This window comes from Ambystoma mexicanum, chromosome 5q, assembly GCF_040938575.1.
Source record: "Ambystoma mexicanum isolate Mex_15411 chromosome 5q, UKY_AmexF1_1, whole genome shotgun sequence".
Lineage (NCBI taxonomy): Eukaryota > Metazoa > Chordata > Amphibia > Caudata > Ambystomatidae > Ambystoma > Ambystoma mexicanum.
This window is the reverse complement of record NC_090933.1, coordinates 513,815,627-513,839,614: the sequence shown is the minus strand read 5'-3', so window position 1 is coordinate 513,839,614 and position 23,988 is coordinate 513,815,627. Positions and strand designations below refer to the sequence as shown.

General features: G+C 44.3%; 1 protein-coding gene across 1 annotated transcript in view; it reads right to left on the bottom strand.

The window, feature by feature from the left end:
• Positions 1-23,988, bottom strand: part of ASXL3 (ASXL transcriptional regulator 3) — a 1,228,938-nt gene that overhangs the window by 266,500 nt on the left and 938,450 nt on the right. Inside the window, exon 9 of the mRNA XM_069620988.1 lies at positions 17,810-17,906. Within this exon, the coding sequence (XP_069477089.1) occupies positions 17,810-17,906 (97 nt within the window). The remainder of the gene's footprint in view (positions 1-17,809; positions 17,907-23,988) is intronic.

Below are 23,988 nucleotides of genomic sequence, written 5' to 3'. Positions count from 1 at the left end.
CCCCAGGAAATCCATGACCCTCGACATGAGGCGCTGGTATGAGGATTCGGCATGCGTGCCAGGCTCTGGCCTACCAAACTCCACCTCCGGAGAGGTGTATAGACCACTGGCGTCGTGCAGCGACTGACGCAGGTCCTCAAGTTGACTATGACCAGAAACAATGTCATTAGGAACCCCTGCAGGAACCTCCCCTTCCTCAAAAATATAATCCATAGGCTGGAAGGAGGGTACAGAAAAAGGCACAAAGACATGTTTAGCCTTGGCCAGCGCCTTCCTGGGGGGGGGGGCCACCTCTGACAAAGACACCTCGAAAGGCGTAGATGGAATCGGCGTCGACATCGAGCGCGGCACGGACAGCCCCGAGCGTGTGTCTCGACAGCCTGGGCGCTGATGGCGTTGACGACTTTCTCGAAGGTGGGCCTCGAGAGAGTCCGTCTACGAACTCGGCGTCGCTGTTTTCCTCGAAGACTTCACAGGACCGGGACCTGGAACAGGCATGTCTAGAGCGACCATCCTTGTCCGACCGGGACCTCGAAAGCGCCCGGTGGTCGGGACGACTGCTCGAACCCAAAGGCAGACGAGCGGCGTCTCTAGTACGGCCACGAGACCGGCGTCCTCAGACGGCGCGGACGAACCGGAGCCCTGCGATTGAAAAATCGCCAACATCTCCTTTCGGAAGGAATCCCATTGCTCAGGAGTGGAATGCTTGTTGGGACAAGCAACCCGCTGACGGGTGGAATCCTCGAAGAGGACGCGGAAGGCGACCTGTGACGGCGCTTCCTGGAATGCCTCGAAGAGGCAGAGGAATGGCGGGACCGACTCCCAGACCGAGAACCCCCAGACTGACGACAATGCGGAGAGTCGTCCCTCGACTCGCCGTCGAAAGACCAGTGGAATGCAACTTCTGGGGCTTGGCCACCTTACCAACTGACAGCTTCTTCTTACGCTCCCGCAAGGCCTTCGATGTGAGCGAATGGCAGTCGACAGTCATCCGTATCATGGTTCTCCCCGAGGCACCAGAGGCAAGCGTTGTGCGTATCCGTCAGCGACATCTTGGACCCGCACACCCGACATTCCTTAAACCCAGACCGCGGGGTGGAAGAAGCCAAAGACATCCTACAATAGCAAGGAAGAAAAAGGTTCGAAGAACCGAAAGAACAGGATTCAGTAGAATCGAGGCACACCGAGATCTCCGAAGCGAACACGCTCGCGGAAAAAACGGAACTGAGGCTACGGGCGTCGTGCGTCCTACTTATAACATCAGGTGACGTCGGCTCGACGGAGGCCCTCGAGGACAGCGTATCGACCTCATTGACGCAGGACGCAGATGCCGAAAGATTTTCCGAAGCAGCACAGCTGTGGTGATTACTGTCATAGATATGGAATACGTCGGAGGACCCGATCCCCTCGAAACACAAGTGCCTGCTTGAAGAAATTCTACACTAGTGAAGACCAAAAAGAAAACAGCAACTGGATCCGCGGTAAGCCCGAGAGAGGGGGAGGGGACAAACAATCAGTTTGATGACAATCCCCTCTCTGAGTCAGTTTTGAAGGTATTCAGAAGGCTTGCACATGTTGTGTAAGATGAAGTGGTAGAAATCGAGCCCCCCATAAATAATCAGGACGATGTGTCAAGCCCTCAGGATGGAAGTTCTGGTGAATAGCTGGTACCCGGCAAACAAGTGTCAAAGGGACGAAGCAAAGCCAAAAAAATAAATAAATGAAAACAAAAATCAGCACAATGGCATTCCCAGTCATCCTGCGAAAACAAAAGAAAAGGTCAAGCTTGGTGCCCAAAAGATGAAACAGCTTAATAATGAAGAACCTTCAATAACCAAAGAATTGAAAAATACCTCTCAGAAAGACATGCTAGGAAATGACTCGCACTTACTGGACATAACATACGGAAACACGAAAGGTGCCCAGGTAAAAAGTGGTAAACCCTTTCGTAATGCCGGAAAAAAAAATAAAGAAGGGAAACAAAGCTATCTTGGAATCCGACACAAGCAGCCCGACTAAAGCAAAGATCTTGCGGGCTAATGTTGGCCTTCAGACAGATCCTTTGGAGCAACAAGTAGTTCCACATCAAACTCTATCTGTTGGAGTCATGAGCACCAAAAGTCCAACTGGGAGTGGAGAAGAGAATAGAGGGAAAAATCAATACTAACCTGTCCATCATTGAAAGTCCCACCTTGGGCCTCAATATTATTGGGGAAAGAGAACAATAATCTTCCAAAAAAACTTCAGGGCTCAACAGAAGCAACGTTAAAAATTGCACCAATCTTTCTAAAACGAGATGCTAAGAAAAACATAAATACATCATTGATGGTTGAAGTCAAAAATGGTTAGGGCAAGACCTAGAAACTGACAGAAATATCGAAGGAAAAAACAGAAGACCTCAAAATGATAGTAGATGTGGAGGTGAACTCTTATGAACAAGCCCTGGAAGAAGATCTAGAAATCCAAGAATATGCTGTTCCAAAACTTTGGCTAAAGCACCAAATAAAATACCAAAACATACATCACTCTGCAGAAGTGCTATCTTGGACTACGTCAAAAGAATTCCCAACCTCTACCTGTTTGGCTTGGGGGACTTAGAATATGTAAAGTTTCCGAGCAGACAGGTGATGAACATAGCAGAGGTGGGTTTCACATCACAAAAAGCATGGAAAGCCATAAACAGTAACAAAACAGAGCTGGAAAAAATCAGCCTGATGATTCTTGAGAAGATCCCGGTGGAAGTGCAAATGGGCCAAAACAGCGAGAAGTCTACCTCTGAAGGAGAAAGCGCAAAAGCTGTGGGAATCTTAAATCAGGAAACAGAAGTACCCTCTCGGGGAAATATGGGATAAAATAAGGCTAGAACCTTAGCGGCACTCCCAGATATCCTCTCACAAGTACTACTAAAGTTGGGGTTGACTCAGCAGAGTCTTTAGGCATAACAAAATTAATATTACAAGTTGGAACACCCGCGGACCAAAGACCTTTACTGTGAGTAGCAGAAAGAAAGATCTCTTTTTAAATTCTGACGCTATCCTACTCCAGGAGACCTGGTACACACACCCAATAGAAATAGAAGGGTACACAATATTCACAACCCCGGCAAGTCAAAAATCCAAAGGACGACCGTCGGGGGGATTGTTGCTTGGAATGAACAACTCATTTAGCAAAAAAGTCACACTTCTGCATTATGGAAAGGAAAGAATCTTTGGATGTGAAGCCAAACTACAGTCTGTTCATGATCTTCCTTCCCTTGTAGTAGTGAACATTTATTGGAACCCAGCGCAATGTAGCCTTGATCAATTCCATCGGTCGTTGTCCATGGTGTTGGAGAAAATCGAGTTGTTCCATGGTGATACCAGCGTGATCTTGGGAGGTTATCTGAATACGGAATGTATTATGACTCAAGACATGAAGAACTCATCAAAATGGGCAAAAATCTCCGAGGCATGGAGACAGTGGTCAGTTTCTAAATTCTTGGGGCCTCTTCATGCTTAATGGCTCTGTTGAAGGTGACTGCCCTTTGAATCCAACATGGTCCCGTGGTAACGCCTTCTCCACTTTGGATTATGTTTTTGTCTCTGAAAAGCTACTACTGAAGAAAACATCTATGGAAATAATCTGGGGAGAAGGGAGTGATCATGCTCGATTAAGAGTCAAAATTTTGAGCTCAATGAAAGATAAGTCGGTTAAATATACACAGGACTTACTACTGAGGAAAGGCAAAGCAGTCTTGGTTAAATACAAAAGAGAGGGATGAAATTTGAATGAGAAGTTAAATCGTATCTCATTAGAAGAACAAAAGAGAATTGTAAACCATACTGCTTTCAGACATTTATTTGGTCGGTGCACCGCCCGACAGTAGGAGCCTTGGTAAAAGAAACTCATCACCTTCATTCTTTCGATGAGGAGACATGGATTCAGAAAAGGTCCTTAAGGCGCGAAGTTAGACGGCTGAAGTACTCTATTACGAATCCATCTGAACTTCATATAAACAGAAAAAGCTTATTAGGAACTATAAGCAATGGTCACGAGCAAGAAAGATCCTCCGTCACCAACGTGACAATGAACAAATGCTGGAGGCTCTTTGAGAAAATAGTACCAGCAATTTCTGGTCAATGATAAATAGTAAAGGAAAGAAATTAGCCAGTAACATCACCCAATGTAATCTGGTTCCAGAAAAGAGAAGGATAGACTACTTGACAACAAACTTTAAAAACATGTTCAGCTACCCTGGAAAATCAACAGGAGGTCGTCAAGTGGGAACTTAACTTTGATGTAAAATTAATAGAAGATCTAATTACGAGTGCCTCATCATCAAAGGCAGCGGGCCCAAACGGGCTAACTTATCAGGTTTTGAAGTCTAAAGTAAATACCTGGGCGACACTTCTTGATACCCTCTATAGGGAAATACTGGAGTCAAAATGCTTCCCTCCTTCCTGGAAACAAGCAGTCATAATATCATTCTACAAAGGGGGGGACAGATCATAGCCCGAAAATTATAGGCCAATTGCCCTCTTAGACATTGAAAGCAATATTTTCATGCGTAAACTCTTGATAGAGCTAGAGGATTGGGCCAAATCAAATAACATCATCTCCAAATTTCAAACGGGTTTCAGGCGAGGAATGTCTACAACATTAAATGGCATCACCCCGAGTCTCCTAGAAGAACACACGAGAACATTTGGAGAGGGTCCGCTTTTTGGAGCCTGGGTAGATCTCTCCAAAGCATTTGACCTAATAAATAGGGAGAATTTGTGGGCAAAATTGAGAAGGTGGGGTATCCCAAATAAGCTCCTGGAAATATTAATTGAGCTCCACAAAAACACCTCGCTCATGGTAAGACTAGATGAGGCTGGTCAACTTTCCAATACAATCAGCGTGGAGCAAGGAGTGCGACAGGGGTGTATGGGAGCCCCCTTTTTCTTTAACCTATACCTGCCAGATTTGGGAGACTTTCTTCAAACGTGGACTATGGCAAGTCCCAAACTTAATTCCATTAAGGTCTTTTGGCTCGCCTATGCAGACAACATCGTCCTGATTGACAGGACAGCAATGGGATTGCAGCATTTACTTAATGGATTAAGTGAATACACTAAACTAAATGGACTACAAGTAAACCCAAGAAAGTCAATCATTTTGGTGCTGAAACATCCATCCAAAAAAGCAAATTAACTTTGGCAAATGGTTTTTTGAAGGAGACGCAATTACAAGGGTAGATTAATGAGTCTTTTTGGGTTATACAATGTTTGCCTATCCATCAGTAAGTAAAGTGGACTCTGAAATCAGATCCAAATTTGATAAAACAATACCTCAGATGAAAAAGATCTTCCTTGAGCTTTGTAAATTTTCAATTAAACCATTAATAAAGTTTTATAACGCCAAAGTAATCCCTGTGATACTGTATGGGTTGGAGGCCCAACCAAAGCTCTGGGACATAGACTGGCAAAAGGTGGAGGGTCGCATTTGGAAGAGCTTGTTGGGTCTGCCCAGCTGTATTTCTATTGAGGTTTTAAGGTTTGAGCTTGGCCTGAAATCATTGCAGCAACAGGTAGCTTGGAGATTATCTCTCTACAGGTTAATAATAATTCCACAAAAAGACTCTTTACGAAGACGTCAATCACCATTTCCAAATGGACAGCTCCAAGATCCTCCATCAGCTGGACATAAAAGTTAAAAGAAATTTTGAAGGAGCTGATTCAACGGTAGCAACCCTGAAAGAGAATCCTTTGAAAGCATAGAAAGGACTTGAAACAATGGACTGGATCAAAACAGGGTTGGAAATGAGGCTGGTAAAACCAAAGAATAGCTTCCGAGCAGTGAAAAAAAAATTGGGAGATCTGCCCAAAGATCTGCTAAAACATCCCAGCAGTGAATCAAGGCCCGCCTAAACCCAATTCACACAGGCGAGATCCTAAGCATTAGAGGGCAAAGCCAGAATATAATACAATTTTATAAAATCTGTGCAACTCAAAATAAGCAAAAACTGCATCACTTACTCACAGAATGTAAAGGAACTTGGGAGACTATTCCCTATTCAGAGAACTTTTGGAATCCCCTGATTTCGGGGCACAACACTGCCCTGACGATTGCAGTGGGTCAGGTCCTTTCAAAACATGGCCTGACCCCCATCCAAGCGTTGGGCAGTCTGGGATTAATGCTTCTCCAGATATTATGGCTTAACACAGCAGTAGAAATTAACAATGTAGAATGGGGTGCAGGTTTTCGGGGAAATGAAGGTTTTTTTTACTTTTTTCTCTCTTTTCTTCTTTTTTAGTCTAAACTTTTTTGATTTTTTTTAAAGGTTTGTCTTCTATTTCTTTGGAATGGTTTACAAGATAATTGTATTTTTATTGTGGTAAATTGGCATAATGTTGGTTTTTATATTTTGTAAAGATCTATTTGATCAAAAAAATTAAAAAAAAATTAAAAAATGACAACAAAAGGATTGATGGCTGGCTGTGCCCAGAAGCTTTGTCTTCGGGCAGTATGGCCTTAAAATCCATCCACTAATGTGACTTGCACTCTCGCAAGGTTCACATACACCCTGTGGGATTGTATGACGGCTGAACACATCCCTGAGGGCGAGGAACAGGAAGGTTTTCTCGCAATAGTCAGAGATGGACAGTAGGCTATGGGGGAATGCCTCCAATCAGGGCTCAACACTGCTGATAGCATAAGCAGGTCCATGGCGTCTAGCACAGTCCTGCGCAGATTCGCAAGGCTGAAGAAATCGGGGTTTGCACCGGATGTGCAATCCTGATTGCTCAATATGCCTTTTGACAGCTTGAGGTTGTTTGGCAGCAAGGCAGACAAAAGTTTAGAAAAGCTGCAGACCTCAAAGGCGGCGGCTAAATCACTTAGTGCCTCTATAAGACAACCTCAACAACACTACTAGTCGGGGTCATCTTCCTGAAGGAGTCGTCCCTTTCGTTTCTACTACTCATTTGGAAGAGGGAAGGGGCAGTCAGAAAGAACAACAAAGAAAAATCCCTTGTGGTGGAAGAGGAAAGGGTGTTAGATCAGCCCCAGCAGCGGCAACTGTCCCCTCAGTCACTGCTGCAGCCGCTGTAAAGCCACTCTGAGGCCTTAACCCACAAGACCCCGGTGGGGGGCAGGATCACTCAGTATCTGAAAGAATGGCAGGGCATTACTTCAGATGCTTGGGCACTGGAAACAGTAGCCCAGGGTTACTGCCTTCCTTTTCGACAAAGGCCTCAGGACCATCCATCGGGAGCCAGCATTGCAAAAATTCCAGATCCGCTCCTTGTGCAGGAGATTTTAACCTTGCTAGAGAAAGGTGCAATAGAACATGTACCTGTAGCAGAGAGGAACAAAGGTTGGTACTCCCCTTACTTTCTCATCCCAAAGAAGGATGGAGGATTGAGACACATCTTGGACTTAAGAAACTTCAACAAGTTCCTCAGGAAGGACAGGTTCAAGATGGTAACCCTTTCTCAGATCCTTCAGGCTCTCCAACTCCAAGAATGGTTGGTATCATTGGACCTTCAGGATGCTTAGTTTCATTTGCCAATCCATCTCAAGCATAGGAAGTACCTGAGGTTCGCGATTGGCAATTCTCACTATCAGTTTCGAGTTCTGCCATTCGGGTTCACCTCCGCCCCAAGGGTTTTCACCAAGCTGATGGCAGTGGTGGCACTGAGTCTCAGGAGAGAGGGGGAATTCACTTCTACCCTTACCTGGACGACTGGTTAATCAGGGCGAGTTCACCCGAACGAGCCCAAGAACATCTGACCATGACCTGCCACTTCTTACACAGACTGGCCTTTTCCCTCAATTTCAAGAAGTCACAAATGATACCACCCCAAAGGCTTGAATTCATCGGGGCAATACTGGATACATCCTCGGGCAAAGCCTCGCCTCCCGAGGGGAGAGCTCACCACATTCTGCAGATGGTAACAAAGTTCCAGAATGCCCAGCATCTACCAGCCTTCGATTTCCTCCTCAGGTTGCTCGGTCTCAAGACATCCTGCATTTTCTGGTGCCAGAGGCCAGATTGAGGTTGAGATCCCTTCAATGGGCCCTCAGAACGCAATGGTCCCAATTTTCGAGGAATATGTCAGATCTTTTGCAGGCTCCGGCCAGAGTTGCTCATGATCTACTATGGTGGGCTTGCAAGGACAATATCCTCAAAGGAGAACCTTTTTGGCAAATATGGCCGGAGATAGTAGTGACGGATGCCTCACTCACGGGGTGGGGAGCCCACACCAACGATCTTACAATCAGCAGTCGTTGGTCTCCATCCGAGTCCAAACTGCACATCAACCTTTTGGAGCTGAGGGCAATCAGACTAGCCATAAAAGCCTTTCTGCCCTCTGTACGAAGAATGTCCGTCCTGATAATAACGGACAACACAGTGGCCATGTACTACCTCAACAAGAGAGGAGGCATAGGATCACAGCCACTGTGCAGAGAGGCAATGCAGCTCTGATTCTGGGCAATACAAGAAGGAATCTCTCTGTCGGCAGTTCACCTAGCCGGAGAGCAGAACACGGCGGCGGACGCTCTGGGCAGGCAGAGCACAGTGTCCAATGAGTGGGAACTAGCTCAGGAAGTCCTTCAAGAGATTTTCACCCTTTGGTTTGGGAAACCCCTCAAGAGGGTCTTTTCGTGACCAGGATCAACCGGAAGTGCGATCAGTCCTGCTCAAGGGAATTTCCCCCAAGAGGAGCTCTAGGAGATGCATTTGTGGTGGAATGGGAATTTCCACTGCTGTACGTGTTTCTTCCAGTCCCCGCGATTCCTCAAGTAATCAGGAGGTTGAGAAAGTTCAGGAAAACCATGATCCTAATGGCCTCGGATTGGGCCAGGAGAACGTGGTACCCGGACCTTCTAGACATGTCCATCTGCCCTCCAATACGTCTTCCACAAAGAGAGGATCTCCTCTCGCAAGAGGAAGGTCGGGTTCTCCATCCAGAGGTCAAAATACTGCCTTCACGCTGGTCTTCTGAGAGACTGAGATATAAGGATTGGGACCTCCCGGATGAAGACCAGCAACGTAGTCCTTGTACCGGTGTCAGTGTGACAAGTTCAGTAACTGGTGCAGGGACAAGAATGTGGATCCATTCCTATGTAATACTCCTATGGTACTCTCTTTCCTGTTACACTTGGCCAATTTTGGGCTCCAAGTTGGTACTATAAAGGGATACTTAGCGGCGCCATCTATTTTCAAGTGCTCCTCAGAAGAGGTATCCTATTTTAAAATGCCCTTGGTTATTAAATTCCTAAAAGGGTTGACAGATGTGTATCCTCCAACACCTTTTCAGGTACCCGTCTGGGATCCAAATTAAGTCCTAAAGTTTCTCACATGTATACCTTTTGAACCATTACATTCTTGCCCGTTAAGGCTTCTTACTTTAAAACCAATTCTGCTAGTGGTAATTACATCAGCCAGCAGGGTGAGTGAGTTAAAGGCGCTCTCTTGTAAGCCTCCTCACACCATTTTCCATAACGACATCCTTCAAGTCAAACCCTCTTTCTTATCAAAAATAGTCTCAGACTTCAACCTGTCACAGAAAATTACGGGTAAGGATTACGGGTACGGGTAAGGGTAAAAGTAAGGAGGAAAGATTACACAGACTGGACCCAAAAAGGGCTCTTAGTTTCTGTATCTCCAGATTGGCTAAATTCTGACAATCTGACTAACTTTTTGTCAGATATACCAGGCACAAATTGGGTCTAGCGGTATCAAAACAAACGCTAGCCAGATGGATAATATTGGCACTCTCTGAATGTTATAAATTGGCTGGAAAAGAGCCCCCAGATGGACTAAGGGCTCATTCAACTAGGGGCATGGCGGATTTAAACGGCTCTTCAGAGGGGTGTCCCGGTGCAGGACATTTGCACAGCGGCCACTTGGTCGTCTAAGCATACCTTCGTGAAACATTATTGTCTAGATTCAACATCATTGCAGGGCGTCTTTTTGCAAAAGTAGTCCTACATGCAGTGCATGACTAACTTCTTTTATCTGATACTACCTCCTGCAAATTCATACTGCTATGGGAGCCTAGCTAAGATGAGGAATACGTGGGAGGACAATCCATTCGAAGAACAAGTTACTTACCAACTGTAACATTCTTTCGAATTAGATGTTCCTCCCACGCATTCCTCATCCATTTTCCCAGCCTACCCCTCGGTACAGGTTACGCCAGTTGCACTCCAAAATCCTTCAGAGTCAAAGGTCTATGAAAGCCTGGTCAACTGATGCGGCAAATAACATCATAAAAAAACAGAACTGAATCTAACGGGCGCGGCTCAAGCCCTTTATACTATGTATGACGTCGATCTTCGACGGCGGCCCTCGAGGAACATTCAACGCCACTGCCTCGAGCACAGCGCCCTCTAGTGAAAAATGTCCGAAACAGCAAGCTGGAAGATACAAATATCTAAGATGAGGAATACGTGGGAGGAACATCCAATCAAATGAACGTTACAGTTGGCAAGTAACTTGTTCATTTGTAGTGTCCATTATGCCATTTTGTTGACAGTGTGATGGTTCCCGTTTCAAGAGGCAATCACTTACGTTCTTACCTGAACAGTACAGGCTTGTGAGTATTGTTTCCTTGTTCAAATACAAAGTCCATTCCTGCTGCTGCCTTCCTTGAGCAGTCCGACTGAGGCACCGTAATAGCAACCTGCTCAGAAGGCTAGAATTTCCTCTGACATTGTGTGTTAGGCAAGATTGTATGCAGTACCCTGTGGGAGTCTGTACCAGCCTTGTCCTCTTGGCAATAGTTAACCCGACCTTTGGTATAAGCATGTAATACACAAGTTAGTAGAGTGACTGGGCAGCCAGGCTTATCTCAAGAGGGGTCAATGTGAGCTGTAGGCTTATAGCAGAGATTCACAAGTATCCAAATAAACACTTACACTCAAGCTTTCTTGATTAAACAATTATTTATTAATTTAACAGTCAGTTGAATAAGCCTTCTTTAGAAGGGAGCAAATATCTGTAACACAATAATATACTTCAAAACCACACACACTCCGTTTCAATAAATCAGTAGATACCCATTGGGGATGGTACATAGATACTTCCTACACCCTGAGGTGACTTAAATAACTAGGACACTGTGGACATTGATATATCACTGGCACATTAAGACCAATACTGAGATTAGTGTCAAAATGAAAACATGAGGGAATAAAACAATGGTTAACAAATATTCTTAAGCAGGTAAGTATGTTTTGAACCCTCCAATGCAAAGTAAATAAACCCTTTCCTGGGGGAAAGGCAAAGCACAATCAGGTAAGAAGAGTCTTTCAGGGAGCCAGGACAGCCAATGTTAGTTGAGCAAACGTCTAGGTGAGCATATAAAAGAGTCTTGCACAATGTTTTAGAAATCTTGTAGTAAATGCAATCACTGTAGGGCCACAATCTGGGAGACTTGTGAGGGGCAAAACTGCAAGCAACTCTGCAAGGGCGCCCAAGACAAGTCTCAACTGAGAGCTAGCAAAGCTGCACAAGAAGAGGTAAGTCCCCTTAGTTTTACAGTACCTTTGGGTTTGAAGAAAACTGGATCCAGCTGACTTCTGTTCCTGTGTAGGTCTGCAGATCCGGTGTTCCTGGGCCTCAGTCGTGGGGACAAGACGGAGGACGTTTGGGGACTCCTGTACTACGAATGGAAGGTTGGCGGTAGCAATGGGCAAAATTCAGATCAGCGTCACGGTTTCAGCTCCTTGCAGCTCTCGCAAAAAGCACCACCACGGTTCTCGGATACCTTTATGGACTTTCCTTGCATCTGGGGTCCAGTGTTGAGGTGGCTCAGGCTTGGTCAGTCCTGCTTCATGGGAGTCCTGAGGATCTTCCTGTAGCTCAGGTCCGACTGAATAACGATGCGCTCGATCTGGTGTTCCTCTCCCTGGCAATCAGCTTCTGTAGCAGCAATGGATGTCCAGACATCTCTGAATGTCCAGACGAGTTCGCTTTGGGGTTGATTGGTCCCACCAACCCAAGGGGAGAAGTCGTCCATTGCAGGGCTTCTCTAGTCGAGGCAAATTCAGAGCTTCAGCAAATGCAGCAGGGCTTCACCGGGCAAACCAATGGTCCAGGAGTTGTAGCAAGCGTCTTTTCCAAGTTCTTCTCAGATTCCTTTGTCCAGTTGTCGACTCTGCCTTCCAAGCCAAAAGAATTGCCTTTTATGCAGGTTTCTCCCATTAATTCGCAGCCTATCAGTCACTCACACAGAAGGTTGGTGGTCCTCCAAGCACAGCCAGCCAGCCAATCACCTTCCGTTGCATTCCTGTAACCAAGGGGATTAAGCACAGGGAGTTTTGGGCACCTCCCTCACTTCCTGCCCTGCCAGACACGCAGGAGCCAGATGCGGGTTTCACCAGTGAATCCCGCCAAAGACCAAACAAACAAAGGGGCCAAACCTGGTTTGGCATGCAGGGCAAATCTCAAGAATGACCTTTCCGACAAGATATGGCGCAAAAAGAAGACCGGGCCATTTTGACAAAATGTGCACCCTGGGTGCTTTACTGCAGCTGCAATTGCAGCCTGCAGTAAAAAAACACAATGGTAGGAAAAAGTAAACCACTGCCACCAGCTAAAAAATGGTACATGAGAAACTAGACAAAGGGGATACTAAGTAACCCCTCCAGCACCATATTGTAAGATGCTGTGTGGTTGGTCTAGAGAGTTACAATGCAAGTAAAGTCAATTTCACTTCACTGCTCTTGGAAACAGTAGTTTAACCAAGAGAAGGTATTTAAACCTTTGGGAAATCTGGAAGACTTCCCTGTGTCACTGCACTGAAGGTGTGACACAATGTAAATATATGCCGCCTATGTAGTTTGTCAGTCTCCAAAGTCAAAAGAAACACAGACCAAATCACAGAAAAATACATGAGAGTATGGGGAAAAAAAGGTCTCACTCTCTCCAGGTTAGAAATTAAAAGTCCAAAAGTTTAGCAAAAAGTGCTGGGGTCCCTAAGTTAGAAGGGAATGAGCACATTTTTGAGAATACTCCCTAACACTGTGGGAAACCCTGTGATTATTGTATGTACTCCCTAAGTGAGAACCAAGTGTGCTTGTCTTAGTAAGACCCTCTGCCCTTTTCCGTTCACTTCCATTGTTGCCAGTCTAGGCTTACAGTATACTCTTTCGTTGCGGCATTACCTTTCCTTCCTGTCTCTAGCTTACCATAATTCTCTTCAGCTTTGAGAATTCAGTTGACCCTTTGAGCCCAACATAAATGTTGGATAAGCTTATAAATATGTGCGCCTCTTACCGCCTCTGCAGCTTGAGCTGGACACTCTGCACTGGCTTGTGTAGAACAAGAGACTGTTATTGTCTCCCCATGGTAGTTTCCTGGGATTCCTTTAGTTACCATTAGTTTGTGCTTGTCTGGTTTAGCATCAGGTAAAACCACAGCATTACAGCGTTACCAATCAACTAGTAGGGGGGCATACACAAGTGAAGAAAAGGAGGGACTGGTCTTGTTTCAAAAGGAAGTAGCAATAGATGAATAATTTTGATGGTTTCACTATAGTGCATGACGTGTAGGACTGATCATGTCATCAAGGTGGCAGCTAACAAAGTTAATCAAATATTCAATATCTCTTATGTATGGGCAGATTTCTAAGATCTCACTTAAAAGATATTCTCAGGCCTAAAAAGTGGCCCTAACAACTTTTAATCTGAAGTCAATGGTGCCTCTGCCTCAAAATTTCCATATTTGTATTATAAAACCTAACGGGCACATTTAATTAGATGTTCCACAGGAAGTTAAACCTATCAACACAATATTTGGCCAACTGCTACTGTATTCTAACTTACTTTTGAAATAGTATTATATATTAGGACTAAACTGCTGAATGTATGAATTTTGTGATAACAGTTACATAGCATGCTTTAGTTGGTCCCTAGGTGTAATCAACTTTGGATGAAATCATCTTTCCTGTGAGTCTGCTAAGTTCGGTACAGTGTGAGAATCATATAATTTAGCATTTCACCCATGCTCACAAGTGTTTACAAGGCAGGTTGTTTGCTAAACAGTTATATATTGAACTGCATCCGTTTTTCACACACAAGTATCTTAACTACAGAATGGTGTCTGGATCACATGACATTTCAAAGGGAAGGGTTGAGATTTCTCCTCCCTTGATGGGATATTGAATTGTTGTCCTCGATTGGTCATCTTGATTTTCAACTCGTGATAGTTGATTCTTCACAGCAGATTGAAAAGCACCTCTTGTAGGCGCTGCCCTTTCCAAACACGTCTATTTGTAGAGATTTGTAGTAGAGAGCAACTTTACATGTTTAGTTATACTGGTTCTTGGCTGATAGACTTCACAAATTAATGATTCCAGTTTATTCAGTATGTGTTCAGGTTGTTCTTTTTGTATTCCTAATGTATTAAGTACCAAAAGGGTGTCTCCATTTGCTGTAATGAATACTTTCCAGTATGAAATGTTATGTTTCCCTGAGAAAGTACCAATGCCTGGGCCTAGAGATGAAAACCATTGCAATTTGAATGTGTTTTGTCAAAGATACAAAACAAGGGTCACAAAGTTTTGGATACCTTCTTATAGAAAGAATGAAAACATGTGTCCAGTGAAAATAAAGTTATGTAGCTGCATTGAAGAATTATCTTTGTATCGGCTTCTTCCTGTGTGATAGAAAGACAGTACAAAGAACAATGCGATCAACACCAAAGTGTGTGGGGGTTATTTGTGCAGTCTCAATATATTTTGAGCAAGGTAAGCAGATAATTAATCTTTGTTGTTTAAGTCTGAGAGTAACTTCTTAATAGTAAAGGTAAGGAAATATTTACATTTTGGACCTTTCCCTCCATTGATTTCTATGGGACACTGTCTTTTTGTTTGTTGTGAACTCTGTCCTGCCTTTGTGAAAGCAAGTAAAACCGTATGCTTTACTTCCCTTGTTGGATTTTCTATTCCTCTGGGGAAACTAACTAGTCCCTCAGACTGTTAGTAGCGAGGGATTGCCTCTTCATGAATTCTTGTATTGTTACAATTGCACACCACCTTACAGTGAAATACAGTGAAGTTACTTTGTATCCTTACATCTTTTTTTTTTATAATGGCTATTTGGTTACTTTTCACATGTGCCCAAGACAAGCTGGTGGCAGCTGCGATATTTATACCGTTTTTGTTATTTTACTCGTGCACTTTTGCATTTAACACAAATGGCTACTAGGTTGGCTAGCACCCTAAAATGGCCATGCCACAAGGATTTTTGTTTGTTCTTTAGCCATATTGTTCATTGGCCTCCGTCCTGCCCTCTCAGGCCAGGAAATACCTTATATGGAAAGCTGTGGCTTTGGCAGGCAAATGGGTATCATATGTGTGAGGCACAGAAGTGTACTGGGACTCTAGTTCAAATCCACAACTCTGGTGCCAGAGCGTCTGTTGCTGAGCAGATGTGGTGACCAGTGGCAATACATGATTGGATAGCCACTGGATATTTGAATGGTGTAGACCCTTACCATTGGTGGGCTTGCTCCAAGCCTGAAACTTGGATAAAGTGGGGCTCCCGCAACTTTTCAGCAGATCGTTGGAACCCAGGCTTTTACGAAGGGCATCCCGCCGATGACCCCTGCAGCTGACCAGCATTGACTCCAGTGTTGTCTTGGTGAAGCCCTTCTCCTCAGTCTTGATCTCAAGAAGGCATTTGTTGGTGCTTCTACTGCTGGGTTGGTGGGAACAATCAGTCTCGGCCGCTGATCAAGGATCCATGCTTGCTGAGCCTTCGGTGTCGTCACTGGACCAACCAGGTGAGTGACCAGCTCTCTCTTGAGCTACCCCTCTGCAGCTATTGTCATTCTGTGTAGAGACTTGGAACTTTGCAGATCTTCAGCACGTGCTGCAAGTCAACCGCTTCCGCATATTCAGCCATCTCACTTAAAGGAAGCTGTACTAGCCTTGTTCCTGTGTTAACCACCTAAAAATTGCCTGTCACAGCCGGACCGTGGTGACCTCCGTTTCAACACTCCTTCTATCCTGAGGGGTCTGCACTGCAAAATCTTTCCAGGTTTTGAGTCTTCTACTGGAAGCAGTCTGGAACAGATTCATGTGCACTGCATCCAACCGAAACTAAATCTTGATGGCGAAAGTGACCTCTGCACCTACAATTAATGGGCCTTCCCTTCTTGACCAGACCGACTTAGGGATGGACTTTATAAGAGCTAGACAAGCTGTTCTATGATAATCCTGAAGTGTTCTTTCTAGTTCTAATGCAGAGTTCTTACGTGTGGTTTTACTGGTCATTGCATCAAATGCTATTCTACATCTCCTAGGGGTGAATGCATATAGGTGTTATTCGTGTTAGTGGGACAATATTTTACTTAACTTAGTCAGTGGGTATTTTAAAGGCCTAATAAACTATTGTATATTTGTATACTTACCTGTCTAACTAGAATTATTGGTGTTGCTCTTTGTGGACTCATTGTGGCCCTAGACCAATTTCACAGTGAGACTAAGCCATGCCACTCTGTTACCTTACCTTGGTTGGGTTGATCTGTGTATTCCCTATTGAGCATAATAGGGTGGCCTCCCAAAATACCTCCCCATGGCTGATTTGGAAATCCATCTCAACAGATAGGGCAAGTACTGACACGATTTGCAATTAGAGGAACCAACAGCACTTTAGAGGAACAAAAGCACTAACAACCAGAACAATGAATAGTGGGGACATTGCATGTTTTAACCTATGAAAAAGAACCCCGACAGATTGTTAGTGCACCTCATCTGGCTTTCTCAGACTCCTTTGCTATGGACTAGTCTGACGTTCAAGTATTTTTGAATACTTAATACCACATTATCTGTTATCTTTTTTCTGTTGTTACCCTTCTCTGTCCTATCTATGGCATTTTTCTACTTAATGCTGTAAGATTGAACTGAATAAGAGCTTCCAGCGGCTGGATATATACATATTAAAAACGCAAAGGAAAGAGGACTGAACCCTGTGACACCCCGCAAGTCACCATTCTTGGCGTGGACTTAAACTAAGCTAAAGATACCAGTTGTGATCGATGGGTCAGAAAAACCTGGAACCACTGCAAAAAATGGCCCGAAATACCAGTCTTCTGCAGTCTTGATAGCAGACGAGCATGATCAATAGTATCAAATGTGGCCGAGAGGTCCAAAAAGAAAAAATCAGGCCTACCGTGCCGCCCTGATCTTTCATCATAGTAAGATCGTCCAGGACTGACGCCAGAACCGACTCGTGCGTTGAACAATTATTGGACCTTAAACCAATATTTGACGGATAATTAAATGTCTTTATTGGTCCAGTGGTGTTTTCTAGTTTGCATAGTCTTGTGACAAAATCAGACAGAGCTGCTTTGGTTAATGAAAAGAAAAAGCTTTGCTAGAAAAACCAAACTATACTTTGAATTGTTTACCAACGAAGGAGTGATAATGCAAAGAATTTCAAAATTAGGCAGTTCCAAGTACGGGATCATATTGCATCTTCCACTAGACTGAAAGTACATTTTCTTTGTTGAGGATATGTCACCACCAAGATTAGTCAGATGTGCGGCTTTTGATTTGACCATTGTGTTCTCTCGCTATTAAACAACAGTACATAGACATGAAACTTATACGGAAATGTTTTTCTTAATAAAAAGGGTAGCCTTATCTGTGCTAATACAGTGCATAAAATCTATAAAACACATTTGGTCACTGAGGCCGATAGCATGAAAGCTAAAATTAACAATTGCAATCTGGCACAAAAAGACAAATTAAAAAGAAATAACTTAGCAAAAACTGAAATCAGCTTTCAACTAAAGAATACTGAATAATTAAGAGAAGAGAAGGTTTACCTTCAGACAGTCTCTGTTTCCACCCTTGTGCTGCATAGGCAAAGAACTCGTTATTAAGAGCTGAATTATTGAGACGCAATACTCCATCACTTCCCATCTGGAAAATAAGCAAATAGCAGCAAATGACTCAGCATTTGCTTCACAAAATATTGCATGCACTTAAATAGAGAGGACCAATTTTGATTGAGAAACCAGATGAGATCATGCACCCATAGAATACATTTTTCAATTCTGGACTTTACTTTTTTCTTTCTAATAAAATCGCACAAAGCTTTTAAAACCATTTTATGCAAAAGAAAATAACCAAAATGATGACTTCCAAATCCATTAATGTAAAAGCAGATTAATAGACAAGTGGTCTCATAAGCATGTGGATAGATGCACGTTTCACATAAAGCTAAAATTAGCATCTTAACTTTTGACCTCATAGTCCCTCCATACATCACATTACCATTTCGAGGGATTCATCAAAATGAAAAAGCTACCTATCTGTTAAGTAGTTTTGCAGCTTGATATCAGTTTTAGATGGGCATATTTTGCCAACTAGCAGCTGGGTCGCTGTTTTTTAGCTTGTTCTTTTTAATCAAAGTTAAAGGGAAAGTGCGCTCAAACATTTTTTGGTCCCGAGAGTTGGGGCATGTGTGTTTCAGCATACTGTGATCAATTGTAAAAAACGTTCCTATGCATGTTACCTTAGTTTTCCTCACTTTTACACATGCAAAAACAACGGGTTGGGCGTGGCCACTTTGTGCTAATCTTATCCGTTGCTGCATCGCCTTAAGATCAAGTGCCCTCGTACAGTAAATCCTATCACCCGCCCCTGAAGCGGACATCACTAGATGCTTACGCTCCAATTCACAATGCCAATGCACGTCTCGTGTCAAGGTTCTCTGAGCGCAAGCTATTGACGTGTTTCCATGCAAATGGCTGGACGTCTCTTTCCTCAATAAGTATAAACAGACCCCTTCTCATCAGACAATAGAGTTGCTTTTTCAATCATTTCACTGTCTTTTTTTTTTGGATCGCCTGCAACTCATTTCTGCTCTGTTCAGCTTTTTTTGTAGCACTGAGAACAGATACATACACTAGCATTACTATTGATTTCAATCGTTACTTGCGTTTCATTAAAAAATGTGTCATATAATGGCAACAATACACCCCTACCATTATGAGCAGTAGTATTCAGAGGAGGAAGTAATTGAAAGAGAAATATGCCGAAACTATGGGGAATCTAACAATAGTTGGGAAGATGAATCACTGGATAACGAGCCTGAGCCTAGTCGCATGGAAGACGTTTCCACCTGGAGTACCTGAAATCATTGCAAGGTCATGCCAACCAAGGTGGAGAACTGCTGCGGTCAAGAAAACTCTGGATGCTTGGCCTACATATCAGAAGAAGACATGCGTTACCGAGCTACATGACTTCAGGGCAGCCAGCCTCACAAGGTCCGTGTTGAGGATTATGATGGTGCTTATGCACTAGCTTCGCACAACAGTTCGCCCTCGCAATCCAAGTAATGAGTAAGTGTACTCTAGATGTGATGTCATTTTGACGACTAACATTTCATGTTTGTCTCCTACTTTGTCGAAACATTGATTGATCACTGACAAATTAATTTAGTCTGCAAATTGCATCTATTTCTCTCGCTTTTTGGAAATCAGAGTGTTCATTGCTTACGTGTCTTTCACTTTCAACTAAAAAACTATATTTCTCTGTGGCCCAAACCGTTATGGATTGAATGGGTGTTCACTTTTGTAATATAGACTTCAAAGCCGAAGTTCATTTATCCATGAAGTAACTTTTGTAAGGGCAACTATGCCATAGAATTCAGGATGCATTTTCAAGTAAGGCTGGTACACTTATCAGGTTCATTCAATTACAGTATGTATGTTTCTTCCACATGTGGCCTACCGTTCGTTTACATGGTGGCTTCATGGGAGGTTTGGATTCCGCGTTAAACGAGTAATACCCGCCTGTGTCGTTGGAGCCATTTGTGCCAAATTTCCAAGTGACAGCGGACAGTACAGGGGATTTCCACACACTGTGCTGCAACCTCAAGTATACAATTTGTAGGGTTTTATTGAGCCATCAACATCACCAAACTAAATAAAATATAAATGAGCATATACGAATAGTTGTTTCAATTTTTCAGTGAATCGAGAACACGCTCACTCGTTTATGAGGGCCATAAAAGAATGGTTAGTGGCCTTTTTACGCTCACCTCGTCCCCATAAATCTATCCCCACTACGATATACCCCACTCTGGTACTGGGTGGGTGTTTAGTTTATTTATTTGTATAGCGCAGCCCACTCAAGGGTATCTGGGCGCTTGGTGTGAACGGCCAAGTTGCCAAACACCATGTAAACTTCAAAAGGGTTCTCCTGCACGGTGACCATTGTTCTCATGGCCTCCCCAGACCCAGTGTCTCCAGGCTCCCCTCTTCAAGACCCCGCCCCTGCAATCCACTTAAGTGTGTCTCCTTCAGCAGTGTTCTGGGTCTTTTGCGCTCGCCTCATGGACATCCATCCCCCCCTCCAGTATCAATGGCAGTTCGCACCTGTGGCCATGCGCTTGCAAGGGGGCTGTGTGGGTGTGAACGGCCAAGGTGCCAAACACCATGTACACTTCAAAAGGGTTCTTCAGCACGGTGACTATTGTTCTCATAGCCTCGCCAGACCTAGTGTCTCCAGGCTTCCCTCTTCAAAGACCCCGCAACAAACACATCACACATTCACATACACACCCACTTTTCTAATCCTTTATAAACACCTTGACATTTAACAGGAGAACATCTCTGAGCTCTGGAAGGTATATAGTCATCGTGCTACCTGTTCCCCGGCTACTTGCTCCCCTACTTGCTGAATCGGCTTGTTTGTTCGTCCAGGTAAGGGTAGGTCACCTATTTACTTCTCTATATTCATCGATTGCTGATCTCAAATTTTCTTTCTATTCCCACCTAATGTACCCAGTATTGTAATGTTCATTTATCTCAAAGACTTCACCATTGTCTAACGTTTCAAGTATTTTTGATCTCGATAAATAGCCCATTACATCAATGCCCTTTGTAATAGAAAGGAATCTTTCATGGTCCATCTTTGTAAGCAAGTTTCCTTTTGATGCATGAAAGTGCATTCAACGGACGAGTAACACGTTACGATTTGCGGTACACCAATCAATTCTGTACCAATGTTATTGCCGTGTTCATTCGACTAGGTTACACAGGTTTTTCTTCTTTGACTAAAACAAACATTGCATGGAAAGCTGTGATGTAATTCCTTCAATCACATGCATACAGTATTATTTCTTTTAATTTATTTAAATTTTTTTAAACAGATCTTGCAGACTTTTTCCAAGAATTCCTGCTTTGTATGGTTTTCTGTTGAGCCATGCCAAAAGTTCGGGCACAGTCAAGCATACATCCCCGAAGGATATTGATTTAATAAGAAGATGGCTTAAATATTGTGATTTTCCAGTGGACGAGATTGAAAGCAGAGCACTGAATGTCTTGAAAGACATGAGGGCTAATCGATTCCGCATCTGCAGCCTGCACTTTATCGACGATATGTACGAACAATCGAAGTACACAAATAAGCGTCGACACAGAATACTTTGTAATTTGCTTTCAAATGCAATTCCAACTAAATTCATGCACACACTGCCTCAGGTGAGTCCTGGATGATGATTTAGCTGTGTTTGTTGTTACGTAGGTCAATGGTCTGCATAAATAAGTATTATCTATGATCTCTCCATCTAATTAGGGTAGAGTATTGAAAAGGTAACTTCATGAACGGACTGGAGCTTTTGGTGAATATTTACTTAAAATGTGTCTTCACTAAGGTTTCCACAGTTACCAGATTGTTTTAAATATTTACTATACTACATTTTACTATACTACATCTGTCCCTGCTTTCTGGAGTCTCTAATAAATCAAGGAATTATGACCATTAGAAAACAATACCACAGTGCCCTTTAAAAATCGCATTATGTTTTTGTAATCGGTTGCTTGACATGTCCCTTTTTTTCGTAGAGCAGACTGATGGAAGCACAGACCCTCACAAGTGACGAAACCACCGACACGTCCAGTAGCCCAATGGTGAGCCCTGCCGACATGAACAAAGTGATATTCTCGAGCACTGGATCAGCCCACATATCTAAAACAACTTTAATTTTCCCTTGTACCACTTCATGACAATGCAATGAAAATGAAGGAGCCAGATTCTGCACCAATATCTTTTCTGGAGTCAACATCAAGTTCACTAGCCTATCAAGTAATTTTATTGTACTTGTTCTTTACGAGAATGTGTTCTGCTTGGAATTTCAAATAAAATGAAAATGTTTGTGTGTGCTATTGGTTATTTACACTAAGTGGCATGAAATTATAAGTTACTTACTGTAGTGACTAACTTACTCTTCGCCCTTAGTCCCCTTTCCTCCATACTGCATGGACGTCCCTTCCAAGGGACGGGAGATGGAACCTTTTTCACCACAAAAAAACACCTTCCCCTTTAAATTTAGAGGCACGCGAGGTGCGGCCAAGGGAGCATGCGCTGCCCTGACTACACCCTCCGGCGCCACACCTCAGCCCCCACTGACGTGTTGACAATAGATTTACCATTGCCTAATTATTAGGGGGAGGTTGGTGGGACGTATGGAGGAAAGGGGACTAAGTACTAAGAGTATGTTCGTCACTACGGTGAGTAACGTATAATTACTCTTAAGTCCCGTCCCCTTTCCTCTCTACTGCATGAGTGATTACAACTGAATGTAGCCCCAGCGTGGAGAGGAAACCCTCCTTCAGAAAATCGGTTCCTGAGAACTGCCTGTCCGAAAGCCGCATCAGATCTAGAGCCAGCATCCAAACAATAATGCTTGCAGAAAGTAGAGGAAGTGGCCGCCCTGCTTATGACTTGCCAAAGGACATGGCGCTGGAATGTGATGGCCGTTGCCTTGGCCCAGACTACGTGGGCGTGCATGTTGGCCGGAAGCGGCTTGTGTTGGCCCTCATATGCATCTTTGATGGCCGAGACCATCCAGCGGGATATGGAAGCCTTGATGCCTGATAGCCTGGTCTTGAGCCTCCGAAAGTGACGAACAGGCCGTCCGATTTGCGGAAGCCCTAGCTCCTGTCCAAGTAAAATTTCAGGACACTCCTGACATCCAGGCAGTGCAGCACTCTCTGTGCGTCGTCCTCGGGATTGGCAAAAAACATAGGAAGGACTATTTCCTCGTTCAAGTGGAAAGCAGACGGCACTATGGGCAGAAATGCTGGGTGTGTCAGCAGGACTACTTTGTCCTTGTGAAAGGTAGTATTATGGTTCCCAGGCGACCAGCGCCTGGATTTCACGGACTCCACGAGCAGAGGTGAGGCCGACTAGTAAGGCTGTCTTGATGGTGACCAGCCTGATGTCTTCGGACGTCAATGCTTGACCGGTTTGTGTGCCAGGGTGCCCAAGACTATGTTGAGGTCCCACACCGGGTGCGCCCTCCAGACGGGCGGGTAGAGCCTTGCGAGCCCCGTCAAATGTTGACGATAGGATTGGAGGAGGAGAAGATCCCCTCCTCAGAGTTCCTGTAAGCTATGATGGCTGCGAGGTATGAACGGCAAGTATCAACCTGCACGCCCGTGTGGGCGAGATGCGCCAAGGAGAGCATGTCGTCCAAAGTACATGCCAGGGGATCAATTTCTTTGGAGTCTGCCCAGTGGCAGAATCTGGTCCATTTTCTCTTGTAGTGGGCTCTGGTGGCCTTGCTCCTGGCACCTTGTATGATCTCCAGATTGGCCTGTGAGAGGCTAAGGTGCCGAAGTGTTACCTGCTCAGGTACCATGCTTTGAGGGCTAGTTTCCCTGGCGCAGTGTGGATGATTCTACCCCCCCGCTGCACCAGAAGATATGCTGGGCCCGTCGGAAGGTGTATCGGGGGCACCTCCGAGAGGCTGAGTAGTTCCGAAAACCATGGCCTGGCCAGCCACCATGGAGCTATCAGAATGATGAGGAGTCAGTGAGACTCCTTGATCTTGCAAATTACCCGGTGGATCAGAGGAGTGGGCGGAAAGGCGTAGGCTTTCATGCCGGTCCACTGGAGGTGAAATGCATCACCCAGAGAGCAGGGCCCTGACCTTGCCGGTTGGATTCCCCCGGGAGGTGGACTGCCGAGAGGTAAATGTCATTTACCAGGG